This window comes from Xiphias gladius, chromosome 22, assembly GCF_016859285.1.
Source record: "Xiphias gladius isolate SHS-SW01 ecotype Sanya breed wild chromosome 22, ASM1685928v1, whole genome shotgun sequence".
NCBI classification, from domain to species: domain Eukaryota; kingdom Metazoa; phylum Chordata; class Actinopteri; order Istiophoriformes; family Xiphiidae; genus Xiphias; species Xiphias gladius.
This window is the reverse complement of record NC_053421.1, coordinates 18267215-18287209: the sequence shown is the minus strand read 5'-3', so window position 1 is coordinate 18287209 and position 19995 is coordinate 18267215. Positions and strand designations below refer to the sequence as shown.

Genomic DNA, 19995 nt, shown 5'->3' with positions numbered 1-19995 from the left:
GCATCTGAAGTCACACATTTACAATACTACTTCTCTGCAATATTTCTCTGTAGTTAATCTTTATTCACTTCTTACCTCATTGCGTGGATATTGTCCTAGATTTTTACTTGAGATAAATATTGATTCACTTATTCACTCATGGTAACAAAAAGAAGAAACTGATCTCCATGACAACTGATCAATATCGATCATCTGAAGAAGACTGTGAGATGATGCTAAAAGCTGCAGAAAAATCTATTAAACTAATTTTGAGTTAAGATTTTTTTTCAGATTAAAGAAACTGTAATTTACATACACTGCTTTTTATTTCTGTCTGAAACTTAAACATTTTTTATATGTAGTTGAACTACTGTAAGGAATCATGATAAAAAACACACATGGCCAGCTAAAATTTTGCCATCAGATGTTGTTAAAGTTTGAACTGTTGATGCAGATGTGAACATGGATAAAAGCAGTGAAATCTTTGTCTGGATCTGGTCTACATCAGCAAACATAATAAAATACACACACCAACCCTTTCTAAACACTACTAAAACCTTTAAAAGCTAAAAAAACAAAAAACAAAACGAACTTTAACTTAAACAAACATGGCATTAGTACAACCTAAGAACCAAATAGCATTTTGTGATACTTCAACATTGATAACGACTCTCTGCTCATTGAGATAAAATCATGAACCATGAAATCATTGATAATATCCAGGAATGTACTATGAAAGCCATCAAATACTCTGCCCTGCTTTAATTGTGTCTGAGTTGCCAGATCTTTACCAAACAAGGATGCCCACGACAGTTTGCACAACTTGCCATTGGTCATAATTATGTGATGTCATCAAATCCCAATACAAAACATGAAAACAGATAATAATATGAACAAAATATATGTATGTATATATGTACCCAGTAAATAACATTTCATTTTACCTTACATGAACTCAAGTCTGTTTACAATTTTCAAGTAAAACTACAAACAGTGCAAAACCTGGCTGAACAGAAGCAGCCTACAGTATCTACTGAAAAATTAAAGAAACTGGGCGCTCCTTTGTCATCACATCCAGGGCAGTGCAATGATCAGTGAGACAGAGAGGTTGGGCTGGGCATTTCTCCAAACTGTGTGTCTGCCAACACTGACATGTCTGGTTCAGTCTGGGTAAAGAAGCAGAAACTCAGTTAACATAAAATCAATTATTCTATACTGATGTCTGATGTCTGATTGTTTACATCTGTTTAAAACCACCCATTCATGCAACCACAGCTACATGTTCATCCAAATCACACATACACACACAAAAAACCCGGAGGACATTGTAAAGAACTGAGCATTTTTTTCATATACTTGCATGGACAACAGAAGTCCAGCAGAGTTCTTCACCTACCTGTGGGTCTTTATCCTTTTCTTGCCTTGGAATTCGATGCCTCCTCTTCTTTGGTCCAGCAGCATGATGCATCGCTGCAGACGACGTGGAACCAGACAGACCATTGAGACGGTCATCGTCCACTCCAGCAGCAGGATCTAAATGGGCTCCAGACTCATCCTGAAACAGCAGGCAAACAGTGTAACTGTATGTAGTGAACTTGAACACATTTATTTTTTTTAATGGTGCATCAAATAAAGATGCATGCAAGGTTGGATTAGCAGTAAGTGGTGAAAATTACCTAACAAATTTGCAGTTAATCAAATTACTAAAAACAAGCACATTGAGCCTGGGCAAACTGGGTAACTGCTCTTGACCCAGGCTCAATGTGCTTCAATTTGTTTTTAGTAATCTGATTAACTGCAAATTTGTTAGGTAATTTTCACTACTTACAAGTTGGGTCCTGCATTTTTAGCTAATCTAATGATAATCTTAGATAAATTTAGTTTCAGGACCTTTATTTATTACCTATTATTTTAGTTTATCATGTGCTCACATGGTGCACATTCCATTCAATGGGTCCCTTAGGGGGATCAGGTCATAAAAACAAGTGACAGAGTAGCAGTTGGAACTGATGAAATGACTAAAATCAAATCTGTGACTTTTGCTTAATTTTTTAATCAGACACGGTAAACCTCTGTCAACTGAACATTAACATACAGAGCTAAAACTAATAGCCTGGTTTCACATTGCACTGATCAAAAAAAAAAAAAAAAAGTTTCAAAAAGTGCCAATGCACGTGGGTATGGATGTCGTGGGGCAGTTGGCATGTGGACAAGTACATGTGAGGGACTTCACAGACGACCAGCGACACTTCTACTGTACAAATTTCCTCCCATCCAATCGCAAATAACACTGTACAGAACACTATGACAAAATTATTTGAGCTCTGCGTCTGAACTTCATCTTCAACAACTGAACTGATGACAGAGTAAATTTCCTTCCACAAATTACCACCTATCTGTCTATCTCTCACCTCAAGCAATATAGTGAGCTGGGCATTTCTGTAATCATCCCCATGAGCATCTAATGTCTTCATGAGAAACCTGTAAGGATGAATAGAAAACTAAGATGAGCCTTCATGTGGGAATCTTCTAGAAAATGTAGTTATTCTAATGAAGTTTTATACCTTCTTTCTTTCTTCAACCGCCGTGTAATTCTTTGTACTTGGTGAAGACGGCCAAGCATCTTCTGATTCACCTGAAAATAACAAATTACACTTGTGGAATGAGTAACCGGATTGTGAGAATGGAAGTGATTAAAAATGCACTGATATATATAAAATAGCAACAGAATAATCAGAAACCTGGTCTTTATTAAAAATAAATATACTGTGAAAGTATGAGCTCATGTGCATGAAAACATATCAGAAATGCGTAATGGTGTAAAAAACATACCTAGTAATGATGTGAGGAGTCAGGCACTAAATGTTACTAAACCCGTTATAACCCACATTCACATTCCACAAGACACACAGTCAGGAAGTGTGTGCAAAATAACCCGCATACTGCATATGCATGTACATGCAGGCTCACACACACCTGTTCAATTTCTTTACATCTCCTGCTCAGAGCCAGATATTTCCTCTTATCGAGAGCCCTTCTCTCTTCATCCTCTTGCACTGTGCTCTCAAGCAGCTCGCTGCCTCCCGGGCCCAGCTCCACCTGAAATAAAACCCCCCCAAAAAAACAAAACACAACACTTAAGTTTGTGTGTTGGGGTCAGCTCTCTGTGTCAGTGTTTTTCGGTATTGTGTTTCAAATGAAACAGCTGTCCAAAAAGGAAATTTTTGTTGTTGAATCTATCATGATAAAGATGTGTTGCTTCATATCGCAGCAATATTATTAGTGCTCTGGAAACACATATGATGGCTATCTCTATTGCATGGTAAAGGTGTTGTTATGTAGCTAATTTGATCTGAAATGCCTTTTAGTGTCAAGTTAATACATCCATGTCCACCCTAGCAGATCATTGCTCCAACCACCAAGCTACATGCCTGTGACCACACTTTAACACAAGAAACTCTGAATTCAAATATATTTTAACAAATGTCTTCTCGAACTCTAATAGAATTAGAAATGTCTGTCACAGCTACAAAATAAGATCTTGACTTTGCATGCATAGATCATGTTTACTTCATACTTAACTGAGATGCTGGATCAAGGGTGTGACTGTAGCCTCTTTCTTTAAAGACAGTGCTTATCAGACCAATTTAAGTATAATAGTTTACTCTAGCAAGCTCAGATGCACTGTTAAAACTGGTAATATTAGTGACTTGGTACAGTGAGTAAAAAGACAAAAAACATACATAGATTTTCACGACTTAATGGCACAGGGAGCACTGGCTAGTTGTTGCCACTTACTCACGTCAACATTACTATTACCATTACCATTACGATGATCATTAAGATCAACATTACCTCTCCAGGTCCAAGCTCCACACCGCCTGGCTCCAGCTCTGCCTCCAGGATGTGTCCTCCAAACAGAGGAGGCAGAGCCAAACCAGAGAAGTCCTCCATCATCTGGACGGGAAGGGAGAGAAGCCTCTGTGTTTGTTGTCATAAAACATTTCTACACAACAATTTAGGTACAGGCAGCGTGTGTAGGTACAAGTTCACTATACATATGGTGCAGCAATCACATGTAACTGAGTAGAAAGACTACACCAGTTTTGATGATCACCTATTATACTTATCTCGGACAAACAATACCCGTAACAGTGGCGTCGCCCAACAAATATAAAGAACTTGTTCCAAGTGTTTTTTCCGTGTTGTTACAAAAAACACAGAAAACACAGGAGGTTAGAAAATTGAAGACGTTGCTTTCGACTATGCGACGTGTGATGGGAAATTTCCAAATATAAATGACGTTTTATTGAGTAAATTACAATAATACTGGAAAATAATCCACTGATCATAAGTCCTGGTATGATCAGTGGCGGACTATCATACCAGACAATAAGCTATCCATGTATCGATACTTACATTTCTGAGTCTATTAACAGTGTAGTCTGTGTCCTGCGGTTTTAAAACTGCACTACAAACTGTTTCATACGGTCAGTCTACTCTATAGACTGAGTATGAGTCTGTGGTCTACACAGTCAGGTTAGCTATTATTATACGAACATTATATATTGCTGAAATCAAACATAGAGCAAAGCAAAAAACAGCTCTTCGGTCACATTCTCGTCGCCAAACTAATGTTTATGTGCGACGGGCGCAGAAAAAATACGTCGGTGGTTAGTTACTACATTTCCCATGAGAACCCGCTCGGTTGAACTACGCAAGACAACATGGCGGGTATGTGAATGTTTTCTTATCTTTTTTTTTACACCTAACCAGTGAAATGAGCTATATTTGGCCCTCCACATAACACGAATAAATACTTTAAATAATCGAAATTACGCCAAGTAGGTCTCAGAGTTACTTTAACACAATGATATCCATTCGAAATAAAACGAAAAATGTGACCTTGGATGTGTTGCTAACGTTAGCTAACGTTAGCTAACCGTAGGCTGATAGTCAGCTGTGGAGGATTTTAACCTGCGTGTTTTTTGTTCTGCAGGAATCGGAGCTTTCCTGAAGAATGCATGGAATAAAGAGCCTGTTATCTTGGTCTCCTGTGCGATTGGAGTGATGGGTCAGTATCCTGACTCCTACATTTAATCTATCTCAGAAATGTGTGAGAGAGGCAGAGCACAACATTGTACAACTTGCTTTGGAAATACTTAATTATGACCATACCAACAAAGCAACATTTAATATGAAAAGACAGAATTATCGATATCCCTAATGATTGACCATTAAGATTCCACTGTCATAGATTTACTTCACATCAACTGTCTTCTGCTTATTCTGATTTATGTGAACACATAACAAACGTTCTTTACATAATAGAGTAAATGGAAACAATTTCAAAATCACAATTTTTTTTCCTCCATTTGGCTAAAGTCTCATTTCAAGATACTGCAGTTTCCAATTCTGACCTCGAAATGAATTTTAAGTTAAATATAGCATGATATCATAACTTTTGTAAATTGTGTTATAACTATTACGCTACTAAAAGCAACAAAATAGTACATAAGAGGGTGAATATGATAAGATAAAAGAAGAATAAGCCTAAAAGCACCTCACACGTTAATGTCGTGAGATGTCTCCACGTACTCAGTCTAATACTGTAGTACTTCTGCTTGCCTGTTTCATGGTTGAGACCCACAGTGACCAAATGCTGCCTCCCAGTACCTTTAATCTCTAGTGCTGGACGTGGTCACTGTAGACACAAAGTACTGTAAATGTAGTTAATGTTTTGAGTGTTAAGTTAAAACAAAAAACGTGGTTTTTCCTCAGGTGTTGCTCTGCCATTCATCAGCCCCATCACAAAGTATACAGGAATGATCAATTCAGCTGTGCCATACAACTACCCAGGTAAACACTGTTGTCATATTACCGCATATCACATTTGTCACATTTCTGATGCAAGTGCAACATCGCTTGGTTGTTCTAACTGTCTATGTCAACACCTGATCGTGTTCAGATGTTCAGTCAAACAGTAAAGCTTCTTCTCCCCTTCTTCCCAATGCAGTTCCTGTGCGAGACGATGGAAACATGCCTGATGTCCCTGTTCATCCATGTGAACCCAAAGGAAATAACCTGGAATGGCTTAAAAAGCTATAACTTCACATTCTCACAATCAACACCTTTGCTTTTCCTCTGTCTACATAGCTGCTCCACTTATCAATGTCCTGCAATAAAGACTGTCTATTTAATACTACTTTTGTGCCATATTGTTTGGTTTGGATTGATTCAATACATCTGGAATGAATGCATGTTTAGTACACTATAACACTGCATGAAGAGTTCAGACAGTGTTTTCTTAGTCTAACTGCCTTACTTGAACTAGGCTTCAGCTTCAAGCCTCTAGTTTTATGGTTTTTGTAAATTTTGAAAACATTTCAAATTTTTTTGCTTAACTTAAAAAAAGCTTAAGGCTCAGGTTATCAAAATAGTAATGCCACTATAATCTGCCCCCTTTGGCTGTTGGAAATTGAACATGAAGCTAGAATATTAATCTTCTCATGTGTCTCTTGAGATATAACCTGAAGTTCAATTTTAAAGAAGTCTGTATGAAATATTTTTGACTTTCCACCCCAAGATAGCTGCTGGGTTGGTAGACCAAAATTGTAAACACCCACAAATGTGAAACAAATGTAATTTTTCTATCAGAAAACATGTCTTAGGGCAAACATTTCTGATCGTTAAGAGTTTTGAAACTGAGCTGGGACCTGATTAACATTATTTGAAAATTAATTCCTTGTTTCATACCAGCATTGCTCTAATTCCGAACGTAGGGAAGGTAGCAGAACAATTAATTACACATTAAACCCCTTAAAAATTAAGACCTACCATTTATTACAGGATTGAGGATTATTCAGTGCTCATGGATTTACTGTGCTCTCCACACCTCACAAACACACAAACTGGATATATATGATTTGCTGCATTAATTCCGTAAATGCACATTTAAAAATATTCCGTTTATTTTACAAGATATAAGTACACAGTAACAGTGAAGAAAGATTTCTTTCATAGAACTTTTATTCAACAACATGTCAATATTCAGTATTCCGGGTAAAGAATTTCTTCCTCAGCAGTGTTTATCATCATATAAAATATCTCCTGCAGTCGCCAGGATTTCATGTTGATGCAATTCAGGAAACAGCCTGAACACTCTGTTTCCATTGCTGCATTTTGTTTTACAGAACAAAGATACTGTGTAAAATAAGTGTGCAATGTTACGACTATTTCACTTCGGAAGAAGAGTTTTGAACTTTGGAGAAATTCATGGTTTTTAGCAGCAGCGCTCCTGCAAACAAGCAATAACAAACATGTTTTGCACATTGGCATTCTGCTATGAGTTATATACGATAATGCACAGATTCCAAGTATCTTTGACACATCTACACATATGCTTTTCTGTACACACATACAATGTACTGTATACTTGCTTTAAATTTGTGTATTCATTCTGACGTAAATTTCTTGTTACATATTTATAACATCTATATCTTTAATAAACTTACCCATGTATTTCTTATAATATATTTAAAACTTGAATTATATTTCTATGTTGCACATTCTGTATACATTATTTTTCTTTGTGAGTAATTTCCACAACTTAATGTTTACACTTTTTTAATGTACCCCACAGCCAAAGTGATTTGTTTTCTAATATTTTTTACAGTATCACCAAACTCATTCTATTTTGGATTTTATGAACCACTGATATGGGCCACTACAAGAGTCACAAGTTACTTTTATTCAAAGGTTAAAGTCTAGATGAATCAGTTTTCACAGTTTGAAGCACATCTAAACCTATGTAGGTGAATAATATTTCATCCCGTGTTTTCACTGTGTTAGAGGTCTTATTTCCTGTTTGTTCAGTGTAGGAGAGAAAAGTTTGAATATCGACTGACAGAGTATTGGAGGTTTACAGCTTCTGCAGCTTCTACAAAGTCAAAATGTTCTGCCAAAGTGAAATATCATTATAAGAAGAAGTCAAATAGAAGTCTTACAATCACACATGTTTTATGCACTATTTACAAGCATGAATAAGCATTAGCTCTATCATTTTGCTGTCACCTTTATTAATGATGCCATACTATACGTATCTGATGTTAGAAATTATTTTCTACAACGCTTTGGGGATGATCTCCTGAATCTTAAAGGTGCTAAAATATCACAGCAAGTCAAGGCAGTTACAACAGGGAAACAAACATTTCAGTTTGACACAAAATTTCCCCACTTTGCCAGAGGCGACTACAGAGCTACAGGATATTATGGTGGATATTTCTAGTTTACCGTGAACACTTGCTCAGACATTTGTCAACTTTCCATATGCTTTCTTCATCACTTTCATAGATACTTTCCCCAAATAAAACTCCTTTCCTTTTTTCTGTCTTGGCTTTCACATCCCTCTTGAAGATTCTGCTCAGTCTGACTGGTAAACATACAACTAAGATCAACTAGCCTAGATGTTGAATAGCTTTAGATTTGGGACTGAAAAAGAATCAAGAAGACATCAAATCCAAAGACTAAGCATGCAAATCTCTCATTCTTAAGACTTTAAACCGTCCACAACATGCTACTTTCTAAAAAAAAAAGCACTTCTTTCAAAAATAACACCACTCAATCGTTCAACTGCTAACTGTCACAGTTTATGTCTGTGAAGCTAATTAGCTCTTCTCTTTCTTTGTTTTGTAGAAGTTGCTCTGTATTAAATAAGTACAATTTTGAGGATTTCACTCAGTGCTTGCACTAGGAAATGAACAAGTATCAATGATCAATCGTTTGAATAATCACATTTAAGGTAGAGTGTGTTTTTACAAAGAATTTTGAGCTCAGGCAAAGAGTTAAACTAATCCAAAAATCTACAGTCTTTAAATACTAATATGTGACATCACAGCAGCAGATTGTGTTGTGTTAAATGTCATTAACATAAGATATAACTAACAGGGACTTGTACACTCAAACAGCATTGCCCATGTTCATGAATTTTAAGGTAAAAATGACACAAAAAATAACTCAGCATGCCAATTTCATTACAATATGCGAAGTCTCTCTCCACCAAACAACCAAGTTTTAAAAAAGAAAAGGCATGAATGAATTTAAAAGTTCACCTTCATTGAAACCAAGAGAATGCAACAATCTGGCAGCTTCTCTAGAAAATATAATATTGTAATAGCATTTTTAGAGTAGGAGCCTGTCCTCTTCCCATAACACTTCATCACAGTCAAGGTGAAAGTTAATAACCTGCTATTAGGAGCCAGTCCCTAGATCAGCTGAACAAAGAAAACTTTTCTGAATATGGCACAAAAATTAACCAAAAACTACATTTAAGGTTATGTCAAGAAAAAAATTGCACTGTAAAACAGTAAGGGAAACAAGAGGCATCCTATAAGCCCAGGAAACACCTAAAAATGTTAGTTATTCTGAATGGGCAAGATACAGATACAAGTTAAAAACAGCCAAACATCATACTTCTGTTTCAAAAAACTAGCCTAGATTTTATTTTAATGCCCACATATTACTCAAACAGAGCTTTCAGACATCATAGTGGTCCTGTTTCTACATTCTCCTATTAACTACCTTAACAGTGAATGGACTGTAATCGTATTTGTAACAGATCAGCCTTTACACATGAACCTTTTATACTTTGATTTTAAAATTTTCTATTCCTGCACATTAAACACAATCTGTATTTGATTAAATTGCAAAAAAAACAGAACATCCAAAGTGAAGTACTATTCATGAACCAATGTGCTGTTTCCAGGACTCAGCCTGAGGCTTGATGGACTGACAGGGAAAACTGGATCGCTGCTCCTGGATTCAACCACTTACTCAATGATGGGAGCTGAGCGATCGTTGGTGACAGTTTTTCTGAGCCGTATGTGGGCAAATGGATTGGGCCTGAGAGCAAGAAACAATAAAAACAAAGGGAAACTTATCATGAAAAGGCATGAAAATCTGTAGTCCTCCATTTCATCAAACCTGTTACGACAAAAAAATGCATCATCGGCACCCTGGTGGCCCATTATTCTAAAAACCAAATGATCATTTAATTGTAATATCCTTGGTTTGACTCCAGCTGGAGACCTTTGTTGTGTGTCATCCCCTTTCTCGCCTAACTTCCTGTCACATCTCCACTGTCAACAATCTAATAAAGGCAAAAAGTGTCCAAGTATATGAATGAAGGAATTGTTTATCCACAGCTTGTTAGTGTGCCTTATTTTACTATGGGACATCAACATCATGTTATGTACCCTGGTGATTACAAGGTGATTAAATTGGGGGCCTTGGGAGAAACAGATTTTAAGAACAATGGTCAAAATAGATAAAGCAGAGGCTGAGATATCCTAACATTTAGTCCCCAGTCAAGCTCCAAAACACTGGAATGTACAGTTCCCATGATGCAACTCAGTAGCATCTTCTATTACTGCATACTCTCCCTCCCTGCCCACATCTTTAAAACTCCAGTGCCTCCAGTTAATAACGCAGGCTTTCTCTCACAAATTTCAAGCAAGAATTCAAATCCAAACAAAAGCAACCCTGATGACATCATCAGGGTTTTTTTTTCAGATTTTAAAAAAGCTCCCTCCAGAGCCACAAAAAACATTTTAACTCTTTTCACAGGCTGAGTAGTCCTCCTTGTGACGAGTAAACTGATGTTCACATGTAAAATCGGTGGAGTGTCCCTTTAATTGCACACACAGATTACCTGTGAGCTGCTAAACATTTACCTGGTTGGGGAGGGTGGTGGAGAAGCCAATTCTGAGGTGATCTGAAATATAGAAGAAACAACGGTTAGATTCCTGTTATTATTCACCGTGTGTATACAGTATGTCTGTCATTAGCATGAACAGTGGGGGTCAGGCACATCCACTCTAACCCTTGACATCCTCCCAAACAAGGCTTCTGACCTTGTTGCTGTCGGCCATGCTGTACGGGCGTGGGCGGAAGGTGCTGACCCTCTGGGGAGGAAAGGAGCGCTCCTCCTCTGACTCGGGGGTGAGGGCTGTGAGACCCGGAGACACCAACTTGTCGAGCTGGCCGGTACTGGTGCTGTTAGCTTTAGATAAGAAAAGAGAGCTACAGGGAAGGTCACACACAGAAAGGAAAGGATACACAAGAAAGAAGGACAAAGTAAACACAATGAGAGTTGAGAGATGTTGGTTTTGTGTGAACTCATCAAATATGCTGTTGACTTTCTATGTATCTGGTATGAAAAATGTTTGATTTATTGGGAATATGGATGGAAAAGGGAAGGCTGACATTGTGCCTGGGTTGTAGAAGACTGAAGGGAAGTGCAGGAAGCATTTCTGTCATTAAGAGTGTCAAAGTTCATCAACAATCTTAAAACCCTCTGATATTTGGTGTTTGCCCTTCATTGACTTACGTCTCGAGGTGATCCATCTTGCTGTGGTGTGGCTGAGTGTAGGAGAAAGGGAACCAGCCTTTCCTGTGGGGGGAAATTTTATTGTGTGTGATCACTGCAACCTTATAAAATGAGATCTTGAAGCACCAAGACAAACTAGAGAGTGAGTCTGAAGATATTCTCCATTGTCTCATATGAATATATTTATGGACCTGGCACCACGGAGAAACTCTCACACAACATATGACATGTGAAGTCTTGTAAGGTAAGAAAGAAAGATCCCAGCCAGAGCCAGTTGTTGTACAGCCTTGTCTTATGTCACTGAGACCTTTCAGAGTCTTCCAATTTTGTTTATTATAACAATGCTAAAGGCTAAAAGGCCCCTGCAGGTTATACAGCAGGTTATTCGTTGGTTTTCAGCAGTTTCTACAGCAGTGTGGGATTTGTAAACCATACCGTCCAGTCCGTTCATTTTGACCGTAGTGCCACCCGTCTCTGGGCTCAGAGATGAGCAGGGTGATGTTGTCACCAGGCAGGAAGTGCAGTAAGCAAGCCCCACCCCCTGCTACGCCGCCCTCCAATACTCCAGGAGCGTGAGCAAACATGGCTTCCACACGTGTAGGTCCAGATAATGGCATCATCCTGGGGAGACTGGAGCCTGGAAAGAGGACAAAAAGAAGAAAATGAGGAGAGGGGGTAGGGGACAAAGACACACACACACAAACAAAACAGGCGTACTCTGTCATGTCTTACCCTGAAAGCCGCCCAGCCTCATTTCACTGACAGGTCTCCTTGGCAGCGGAAGTGTTGCTGTAGCACACATTTCTGCAGCCCTCAGCAGCCAGGGATTATGTGATGGTGATGAAGTGTTGCTCCCTCCTGGTCCCACCTGTTGGTGCAACAGCTGCACAGGAGTAATGGCCCTGGAGAGAGGAGCACTGTGAGGCAGAGGAGGACTGTGAGGAGCACTGTGCGGGATGGGGAGGGTCATGCCATGCATGGAGCTGCTGGCTGGGGAGATCTGGCTGAGCGACATCACCGTGGAGGGGATGAGGCTTGGGGAGAGGTTGGACGTGTTGGTGGCCAGCAGGAGCGAGCTCTGTTGGGCCGAGCCGCTGGACGTGGTGGGAGTGGATGCAGCCGGGCTGGCGCTGCCGCTGGCACTGCTGTCAGGGATGGGGCTAACTGATGCACTGAGGGGTGTGCTGGTGTGCTGAGGAGAAGCTCCTCGTGATGAACCTCCAGCAGCTCCTCCGGTGGATGACGCAGAGTGGAAAGTCTGGGGGGAGCCCTGAGGAGGATAGGTGTCACTCTGGGAGGAGGAGGGGAGCGAGCGCTGCTGCTGGGAGCGACTGGAGTCTCCGTTCAACAGAGGAGGGACTTCCTGAACAGAGAGCCTCTGAAAAACCAAGGCAAGATAATGGTAACTGCCAGAAATTAGAAGTCATTGTTTAAATGAATATTGTCAATGTCTTATTGAAGTTTCTAAGTTGCTGAATTTCCAGGAACCAGAGGTGTTGACACGAAGCACATGGCTTAGACTTGAGTCACACCTTTTGACTTTAACACCAATGTCTTGTGAAACTGCTTGGACTATTAATTTGGAAGGACTCGATATCCTCTCAAAGTTAAAGACTACAGACAATAGGTGATCTTTCCATGGAAACCAACCACAGAACAATTGTAATTACAAACTTTTAAAAATGCAAGAGTCCAATGTACACATCAAACATCTGACCTGAACCTACCTGTTCTGGCTGAGAAGAGCCGAGCTTGGTATGGCGGAGGACCTCGGCTATCCCGGCAGCCCCTGAGCTTGGAGGTGCAGTGTGACGCAGCAGGTTCAGAGCGCGCTCTGGGAGTTTTGTCGGCTGAGAACATGACTGCTGCCAAGATGACAGTTTCTGTGACAGAAGCTCTCTCACCTGGGTTATTTTCAAAAGCATAAAAGAGAAAAAACAACACTGTTAAAGGTGAAGACTGACATGATTCCATATTTTCTCCTTGTATTTTTCTTTCTGTCAGCAATCCCAATTATAAGACCAAAAGCAAATGTGTCAGTCTTTCCAACTTCTTTACCTTTTAGGGGGGCCCTACTGAAGACATACAGTATATCTTCAAAAATGGGTTTCATATGGTTTCATTATTAAAAAATATTTTTCTAAAGCAGCTGGGCACTGTCATTTTTAGAAAAAGTTACTCAAACCTGAATAAATGTTAGGGTCTATTTCCAGCTGCACATTTTGTCTTTTAGAGATTTTACAGCAGCTGGACGATGTATGAGGACCGACTAAAAATACAATACAGTGCCCGGGTTAGTTGTAATGAAGGAAGGTGTCACTTAGCGCAACGGTGCAGCTCATTTATGTGTTTTTTTTAGTAGTTTTTGGACAACAATGAAGATGTATGGCACAGAGCTCAAATCAGGGTATGATCCAACATACTTGATAATACTTGATTTGACAGTAGGAGAAATATAAAATATCACCAGGATTATATTTTAATTTGAACTGTGAGACCAACCTCTCAAGACATCTGGATTTCAATATATCTACATGAGAAAGCTGAATTGTGACCTGACTAAATCAATAAGTAAATGTGAACAGATCACCTTGGAGTGGTAGTTGATGAGCAGTTTGGTGACACAACACTGTCTGTCCACCAGGAAGCAGTATCGCCTCCTCTCCTCGGTGAGCGCTGACCTGTAACCTGCGGCGACCAGCGTGTCCAGCTCGCCTTGGCGACGACTCATCAACTCCACGAACTGAAGGAGGAGTCAGAAATTGGACCGAAAACCTGAACATCCTTACAGGCATCCAGCACAATCCTCACACGATCACACACAAACCCTAACAAACGTAGAGTACAGTACACAGTAACCTTTAATTCACTTTGTAGAGAGGAATAACATCATATCCTGCCTGTTGCACAATGATAACAAAATCCAAATTATATAATACTGTCCTGGTGACCTTTTCTTACCTTCGAAATCTCATTTTCACCCTCTAAGTGGACAAATCCTCTCGCCCTCTTATATCATTCATGTTTCCTCTGGTAAAACGTTTTGCGCTAAGTTGCTTGTTTTCCTGAAAAATCAGCTGAGGCAGATTTTTCTTTAAGCTTATTCACATCGGTCTATTTCTCACATAAACGCTCACACAACTCTGCTTTTTAATCTGCTGTAATGCTGAGTGAGATGTTTACGATCCATCTGTTTGAAGGACTTCTCAAATGAAAGAGGTCACTGTGTCTGACTCACTTGTTTGTGCGTTTTACTCACTACTTCTCTGTTATATGTTTAGTTTGTTTTTTTCCAACACCCATGTGGCGCTCTGGGCTTCGGTTACCTGCATCTCTCTGTCTCCATATTTGTTGGGGTGACGACTGCCCTGACTCTTCCTGCGGAGTTTTTTGAGCTGAGACTGGCAGCGCTCGATAGACTCAGATTTAGACCTCCGCTCACTCTGGTACTTCTTCAAAGTGGCCTGATAGGAAAGCAGATGGAAATGTCTAAAGTCAGAAGATTTATTATGACTTATTTATAGAATGAATGAAAAAAATTTTAAGTGTGGTTTTCCAAAACCTTTGCAGTCCACTTTTATTTATCAAGCTGAACACATTTTTGCCAAAAATTACATACATTTTAAACAATTATTCTTATGTATTTTCCATAGTTTGTTTGATTAGTTGCATTGCTGAAATTAGCTTGGTGCTGTGCAAATACAAGTTTAGCTTCCGGTCAAATAAATTAAATGAAAGCTTTTAAACTAAGCAAAAATCCTGCTTTTCTCACAATTACTCGAAAGCAGACTGAGTGTGTTTAGAAAATATGTGTATGTATATAATGTGAGTGTGAGATATTTCAGTAAACATGTTAACATACTGTGAGGTATTTGATGTCCAGCTCCAGCTTCTGCTCCAACTGGGCAAGCAGCTCAGAGTGAAACAGTTTCAACTGTTGATGAAAAGACCCAAAAGTAGCATTTTATATAAAGTACGCAGACACGTCAACAGTGATGCTTACATTACTTAAACATCATATGATGGTTTTCTTAAATGTTTGCTAAAAATCAGAAATGTTGAAATATCTATTGTCGCGTACAATGCATTGCAATTTAAATCACAGTTTCAGTGTTTAAACAAATAATCAGTATGTGATTGTTTATTAATATCATGAAATGAGCACACTGATGCACAGTCTTACCACGTCTTCCAGCTGCACCTGAATCTGTCTGTGGACCTCGGCCATCTGAAACAACGTGTCCCCTGTGAGGAGCAGCACAGCAGTGAAGGTATCAGTATCATATTTATGTTATCATATTTAGATCGAAAAACAATCAGATGTTTGTGTTTGTTCAAGTGCATGTTTAACCTGTGCAGAGGTTGGTTCCACTGTGTGTGGATCGCCAGAGTCAAAAGCTGCAAATATCTATAATGTCTGTGCTTATATTGTCTGCTCACAACAGTATCAACACCAAGCCACAATCTGCATGCAGCAAAAAGATTGCACATCGGTTAAAATGTCATAAAACTTGCTGCTTTGACACAAACTGCCGGTCAGCTGTGAGTCCCTCCCTCGGTCACACAGCACTGTAGTATGTGGTGGCTGGCATGTTGCCCTCCAACACTCCTGCCTGCCTCCCCCGCTGTTTTCAGCATTACAATGAGATCATGTGGTGTTGTTAATCTCCCAACAATGACCCTACTCTCTCCCTTTCCCTCTGTTCTCTCTCCCTCTCTCTGTACATTTCCTCATTCTCTCGTCTTCATCTCCTCGCCCACCAACACATGCGGCAGGCTCACAGACTATTTTCAACTTCTCACCAGCTGTTGCATTGACTCTGTAAACTTTATTAAGTCTCTAGTCAGTTGATTTTTACTTTCTCCTCAACTTAGTCCTCCTCTCGGTACCAGCCGCCCACTCACCCAGCTCTTTGGAGCCTTGGCTGTCGCTCGCCAGTTCTCCAAGTTTCACCAGGGCATCAAAGTACCCCTTGGCAGCCACAGTTACTCCTGAAGAAGAGAGCAAATTGTAGGGGAAATTTTTTTTTAAATCTTTAAAAATTTGTATAAAATTAGGTATAGAGCCAGTAATTTAAATCTTACTTTACTGAATTCATTGCTCCATGTGAATCAAGAAAGCAGCTATGAGGACAAATCTAAGTCCTGTAGTATACGAATTAACCTGTGTTCAACTCACCTGTCAGGGCTTTCTCATAATGTTTCCCCATGGTGACAAAGTTCTTCAGACTGGGGTTGAACTGGTCCAAAATCCCCTGTTGGCAATCATATAGACAGGTAACATGACAAATTATAACACGCAAGTCTGTAAAGTGTTTCTACCAATTTTTTGAATCATTACAAAATGAACGATCACACACACATCTTTATGAGGTTTGCTGTTGGGGCAGATGACAGACAAATAGACAGTAAAATTATACCTTGTAGACATTTTCTGTCATCTTGTTGACCTCTTCGGTTCGAGACATCTTCCTTCTCTCAAGTATGTACTGCCACTATCTAAGTTTATATTGTCTCCTCCTCCTGTTGTTCGGGGGCCTAGGCTTTAGAGAAGACACAATTCCCCTAAAAGAGAAAAAAAATGAAGAAAAATATATTGCAATTAGTGATTATTCACCACAATCAATCCTAAAACTTGAGGAGGATGCTGCTTTTGTATTTGCCTCCACAAAGGGACATTGTATTTAGCTGCACTCAACCTGAAATGACAAGTCGATTGACAAGAAATTCATTGACAACTTTTGTGGTAATTGATTGACAGTTTTAGTCATTTTTCCAACAAAAAAGTCAGTCGGTTTTAGATTAAAAATGTCAGGATTTGCTGCTTTCCTTTGATGTAAATGATACTAAACTGAATACATCTGGGTTTTAGACAGACTGTTGCATAAAAAAAGGAACTTGAAAATGCCATGTTGTCATTTTTCACTATTTGCTGATATTTTATAGACAGAACAATTGATCAAATACAGAATAATAGGTGTCAAATATTTGCATTACTCCACAGGTACACAGGACCTCCTCAAACAACTGCAAAAAAAAACCCCAAAGAAAATTACAGGGAGGTTTCAAAATCAAAACTGCTTTTAAGGAGTAACTGCAACATTTCTCTGTAGAGATCTTGTCAAACCTTCATTTTGTATTTCTCTATTATTTGTCATCTTTCTATGAAGGACTGAAAGTGTGAGATTGAAATCAGCTAGAGGACTTTTAAGGCCACTGGACCATCACAACATGCGACGCGAGTGTCACACCATCTTGGGTTTTGTCCAAGGCCAGCAGTGTTATTTTCACACGAATCCCCTCTTGGTCTCAGCTGCCAGTTTCTACATTATCGCCTCACAACACTGCGACAACCCAAATATTTCTCCTAGATTCATGTGCCAGACGAGTTATACCATTTCAGATAAGAACAATGGGCTCCCCGAGTTCGAGTCACAGGTGTCAGAGCGCTGAACAAACACACATCGTTTCCTCGGCAGACGGGCCGATCAAGGGGGGGGGGGCTTCTCCTGGGTCAAAGGATTTCCAGTCTGGATTTGATGGAAAAGGACTCACTCGAATCACTTGGATTTCCCTGTGCAGCCCTCCTTTGTTATCACAGCAAGATTACAGAGAAAACGTTGACCCAGATCAACTAATGGTATATGACACAAAGAAAACATTTCCAGACTCTTGCTCATTAGGGCCACCCTGGTGAAGTCTGTAATTTCTCAGAGTGCCAGTAAGTCTGCAGGATAAGACACAAAAGTGGAGGAGCTTTGTCCTAACTTTTTTATTTCGTTTGAGGGGCTTTAAGACTGTGCATATGCTTTAAAATGATGATGAAGTGAAATATTGATGATGGATAAGGTATTTTCGTGTGTGTATTTGAGCTTAGTGTGGTTCATTTCTAAGAAATAAAGTGCTGTTTGTTTTCAGGATGCAACAGGAACGGTCTGCAGGTGGTTGGGGAACTGATACAGAAGGTGCATTCATGTGGGCTGGCCTCTTTAAATCTCTTAAAATGTGAGTGGATGTAAACACTGCATTTATAAACCATTAATGTTGCTGCAAAAAGGATTTAAATTCAAACCAATTACAGAACTGCTCAGTGGTGTTTAAAAGATGCGTGTAAGTAGAGCTGAAACAGAAAAATAACCTATAACTATTTGGATCAATCATTGGAGTCATTTTTTAAGCAAAAATGAAAAACAAAAACAAAACCCCCCCCCCAAAAAAACAGTTGGTCAGACAAAACAAGACATTCGAGGATGTCTCTGGGTTGTCTCTGATGGACTCTGGGTTGGACATTTTGTAGGCGAAACAATCAACTGAGACAATTACAATCATCATTACTTACAGCCCCCACATACAAGACTAACTGATACTGATACTGTACTTATTGGAGGTTTTGAAGGTATCCCGCACTATTTTAAGGTGAAATGCAACCAGATATTCATGCATTTACTTATTGCATTTCTCTAAAGATCAATTCATGTGTAATACTGCAGCTAAAAGCAGTCCGCCAATGCTAAATTGACCTTTTTGTCCCCTTGCACCATCTCATCTCATTTCAGCAAGTACATCAAAGGCTGGATGAGTAAAGTCTTTTGAGCTACTAAAGCACATGAAAGTATCCATATAATAAAGAGCAAATTATGAAAGGCATGTTTTAAGCAGAGATATGAATAAATCAGTTGGGTTACTGCACAGTGGAGGTTTTTTTTTCCAGAGTGAAAATGCACCCTGCCATTTGTACAGTCCGGTACCTGTTGATCTCACACACTTATCTGTACGAGAGTAACAAATAATTCAGCAGCTTTAAAAAGAAGAAGAAGTTACAAACCTTTTCTGATCTCATCGTTGGAAACGGTAACGGCTTCCTGCGCGTCTTTGAGTGTTTAATGCACAGTACAACACCCCCCTCTTTTCTTCCTATTAGGCTACTTTCCCTCTCCGTTAGTTAGTGGGGGGTTGTTTCATCCAGCAGAGCACTAAATCTCGACTCCCCTCCACCCCTTTTTCACATGGCCCTCTTTCTCTCTCTCTCTCTCTCTCTCTCTCTCTCTCTCCTTCTCCCTCTGTCTCTCTTTTCCTCTCTCACACACTTTCTCCCTCTCCCCTTACTCCCAGGAATCGGGGTCAGATATTTGGTGCCGTCCAGTACCTCTCCTCATTACTGAGCCGATTATCGACATGCCTTCACGCCCGCAAAGAACCGGCCAGAAAAACCACCGACAGCCCCCCCCCTCCCTCCAATACAACCAGCTCCCTGCCGTTGGAAACCACAGTCAGCCTCCCATTCTGTGTCTGCCTCTCTCTGTCTCCCTCTCTCACTCGGGCAGAATAACAATGAGCTGACGGGACCTCGTCTGAATAGCAGCAGCAGGAGAATAATGACTTGAACTTTTTAAGCCAAAGACAGAGCGGCACAGGCAGACCTATCACTGGCCTACATACACCCGGCCCATCGCACATTCCTGCTCCCCATTCTCAGAGGGAAGACAGGGGAGGAGGAAGAGGAGGAGGTGGAGGCCCTGCGTGGACACAGGCCTTTCATTTACTGCAATAAACTGATGAAAAGATTAAAGGTTGATAGAAACATAAAGGTCCTTAAGAGGAGAGTTTCGTGTTGCGGAAAAAGTCCCCAG

General features: G+C 39.8%; 3 protein-coding genes across 4 annotated transcripts; 1 reads left to right on the top strand and 2 right to left on the bottom strand.

Moving 5' to 3' along the window:
* Positions 1–516: 516 nt before the first annotated feature.
* tfpt (TCF3 (E2A) fusion partner) lies at positions 517–4660 on the bottom strand. The gene is made up of 7 exons (XM_040118186.1): positions 4399–4660; positions 3835–3936; positions 2956–3078; positions 2544–2614; positions 2391–2460; positions 1376–1534; positions 517–1145 (listed from the first exon to the last, which is right to left on the bottom strand). The coding sequence occupies exons 2-7, from the start codon at positions 3934–3936 to the stop codon at positions 1071–1073; spliced, it is 600 nt and encodes a 199-aa protein (XP_039974120.1). The 5' UTR covers positions 4399–4660; the 3' UTR covers positions 517–1070.
* ndufa3 (NADH:ubiquinone oxidoreductase subunit A3) lies at positions 4650–6184 on the top strand. The gene is made up of 4 exons (XM_040118187.1): positions 4650–4713; positions 4979–5053; positions 5761–5838; positions 5996–6184. Exons 1-4 carry the CDS (start codon positions 4707–4709, stop codon positions 6085–6087), a joined length of 252 nt encoding a protein of 83 aa, XP_039974121.1. The 5' UTR covers positions 4650–4706; the 3' UTR covers positions 6088–6184.
* An 806-nt stretch (positions 6185–6990) lies between these two features.
* On the bottom strand, positions 6991–19584 carry zgc:158689 (uncharacterized protein LOC791177 homolog). 2 transcript variants are annotated; one of them, XM_040118184.1, is made up of 15 exons: positions 19191–19584; positions 16786–16930; positions 16545–16620; positions 16271–16357; positions 15549–15610; positions 15228–15299; positions 14692–14829; positions 13956–14108; positions 13093–13269; positions 12098–12743; positions 11801–12002; positions 11366–11428; positions 10890–11058; positions 10710–10750; positions 6991–9879 (listed from the first exon to the last, which is right to left on the bottom strand). In XM_040118184.1, exons 2-15 carry the CDS (start codon positions 16831–16833, stop codon positions 9807–9809), a joined length of 2007 nt encoding a protein of 668 aa, XP_039974118.1. In that variant the 5' UTR covers positions 16834–16930; positions 19191–19584; the 3' UTR covers positions 6991–9806. The 2 variants fall into 2 exon arrangements, with proteins under 2 accessions (XP_039974118.1, XP_039974119.1); XM_040118185.1 differs by lacking the exons at positions 6991–9879; positions 10710–10750 and having other exon boundaries at positions 10960–11038.
* Between the last annotated feature and the right edge of the window lie 411 nt (positions 19585–19995).

Excerpts from the sequence above, each read along its gene's own strand:
- tfpt (XM_040118186.1), bottom strand. The coding sequence starts at position 3,936 with ATGATGGAGGACTTCTCTGGTTTGGCTCTGCCTCCTCTGTTTGGAGGA. Across the intron at positions 2,461-2,543 it reads CGGTTGAAGAAAGAAAGAAG|GTTTCTCATGAAGACATTAG; the intron begins GTATAAAACTTC and ends TCATCCTTACAG. Across the intron at positions 1,146-1,375 it reads AAAAGGATAAAGACCCACAG|ACTGAACCAGACATGTCAGT; the intron begins GTAGGTGAAGAA and ends TTCTTTACCCAG.
- ndufa3 (XM_040118187.1), top strand. Across the intron at positions 5,054-5,760 it reads CTGTGCGATTGGAGTGATGG|GTGTTGCTCTGCCATTCATC; the intron begins GTCAGTATCCTG and ends GTTTTTCCTCAG. Across the intron at positions 5,839-5,995 it reads TGTGCCATACAACTACCCAG|TTCCTGTGCGAGACGATGGA; the intron begins GTAAACACTGTT and ends TTCCCAATGCAG.
- zgc:158689 (XM_040118184.1), bottom strand. The coding sequence starts at position 16,833 with ATGTCTCGAACCGAAGAGGTCAACAAGATGACAGAAAATGTCTACAAG. Across the intron at positions 15,611-16,270 it reads CCAAGGCTCCAAAGAGCTGG|GGGACACGTTGTTTCAGATG; the intron begins GTGAGTGGGCGG and ends TGCTCCTCACAG. Across the intron at positions 11,059-11,365 it reads AAGATGGATCACCTCGAGAC|CTCTCTTTTCTTATCTAAAG; the intron begins GTAAGTCAATGA and ends CCTTCCCTGTAG.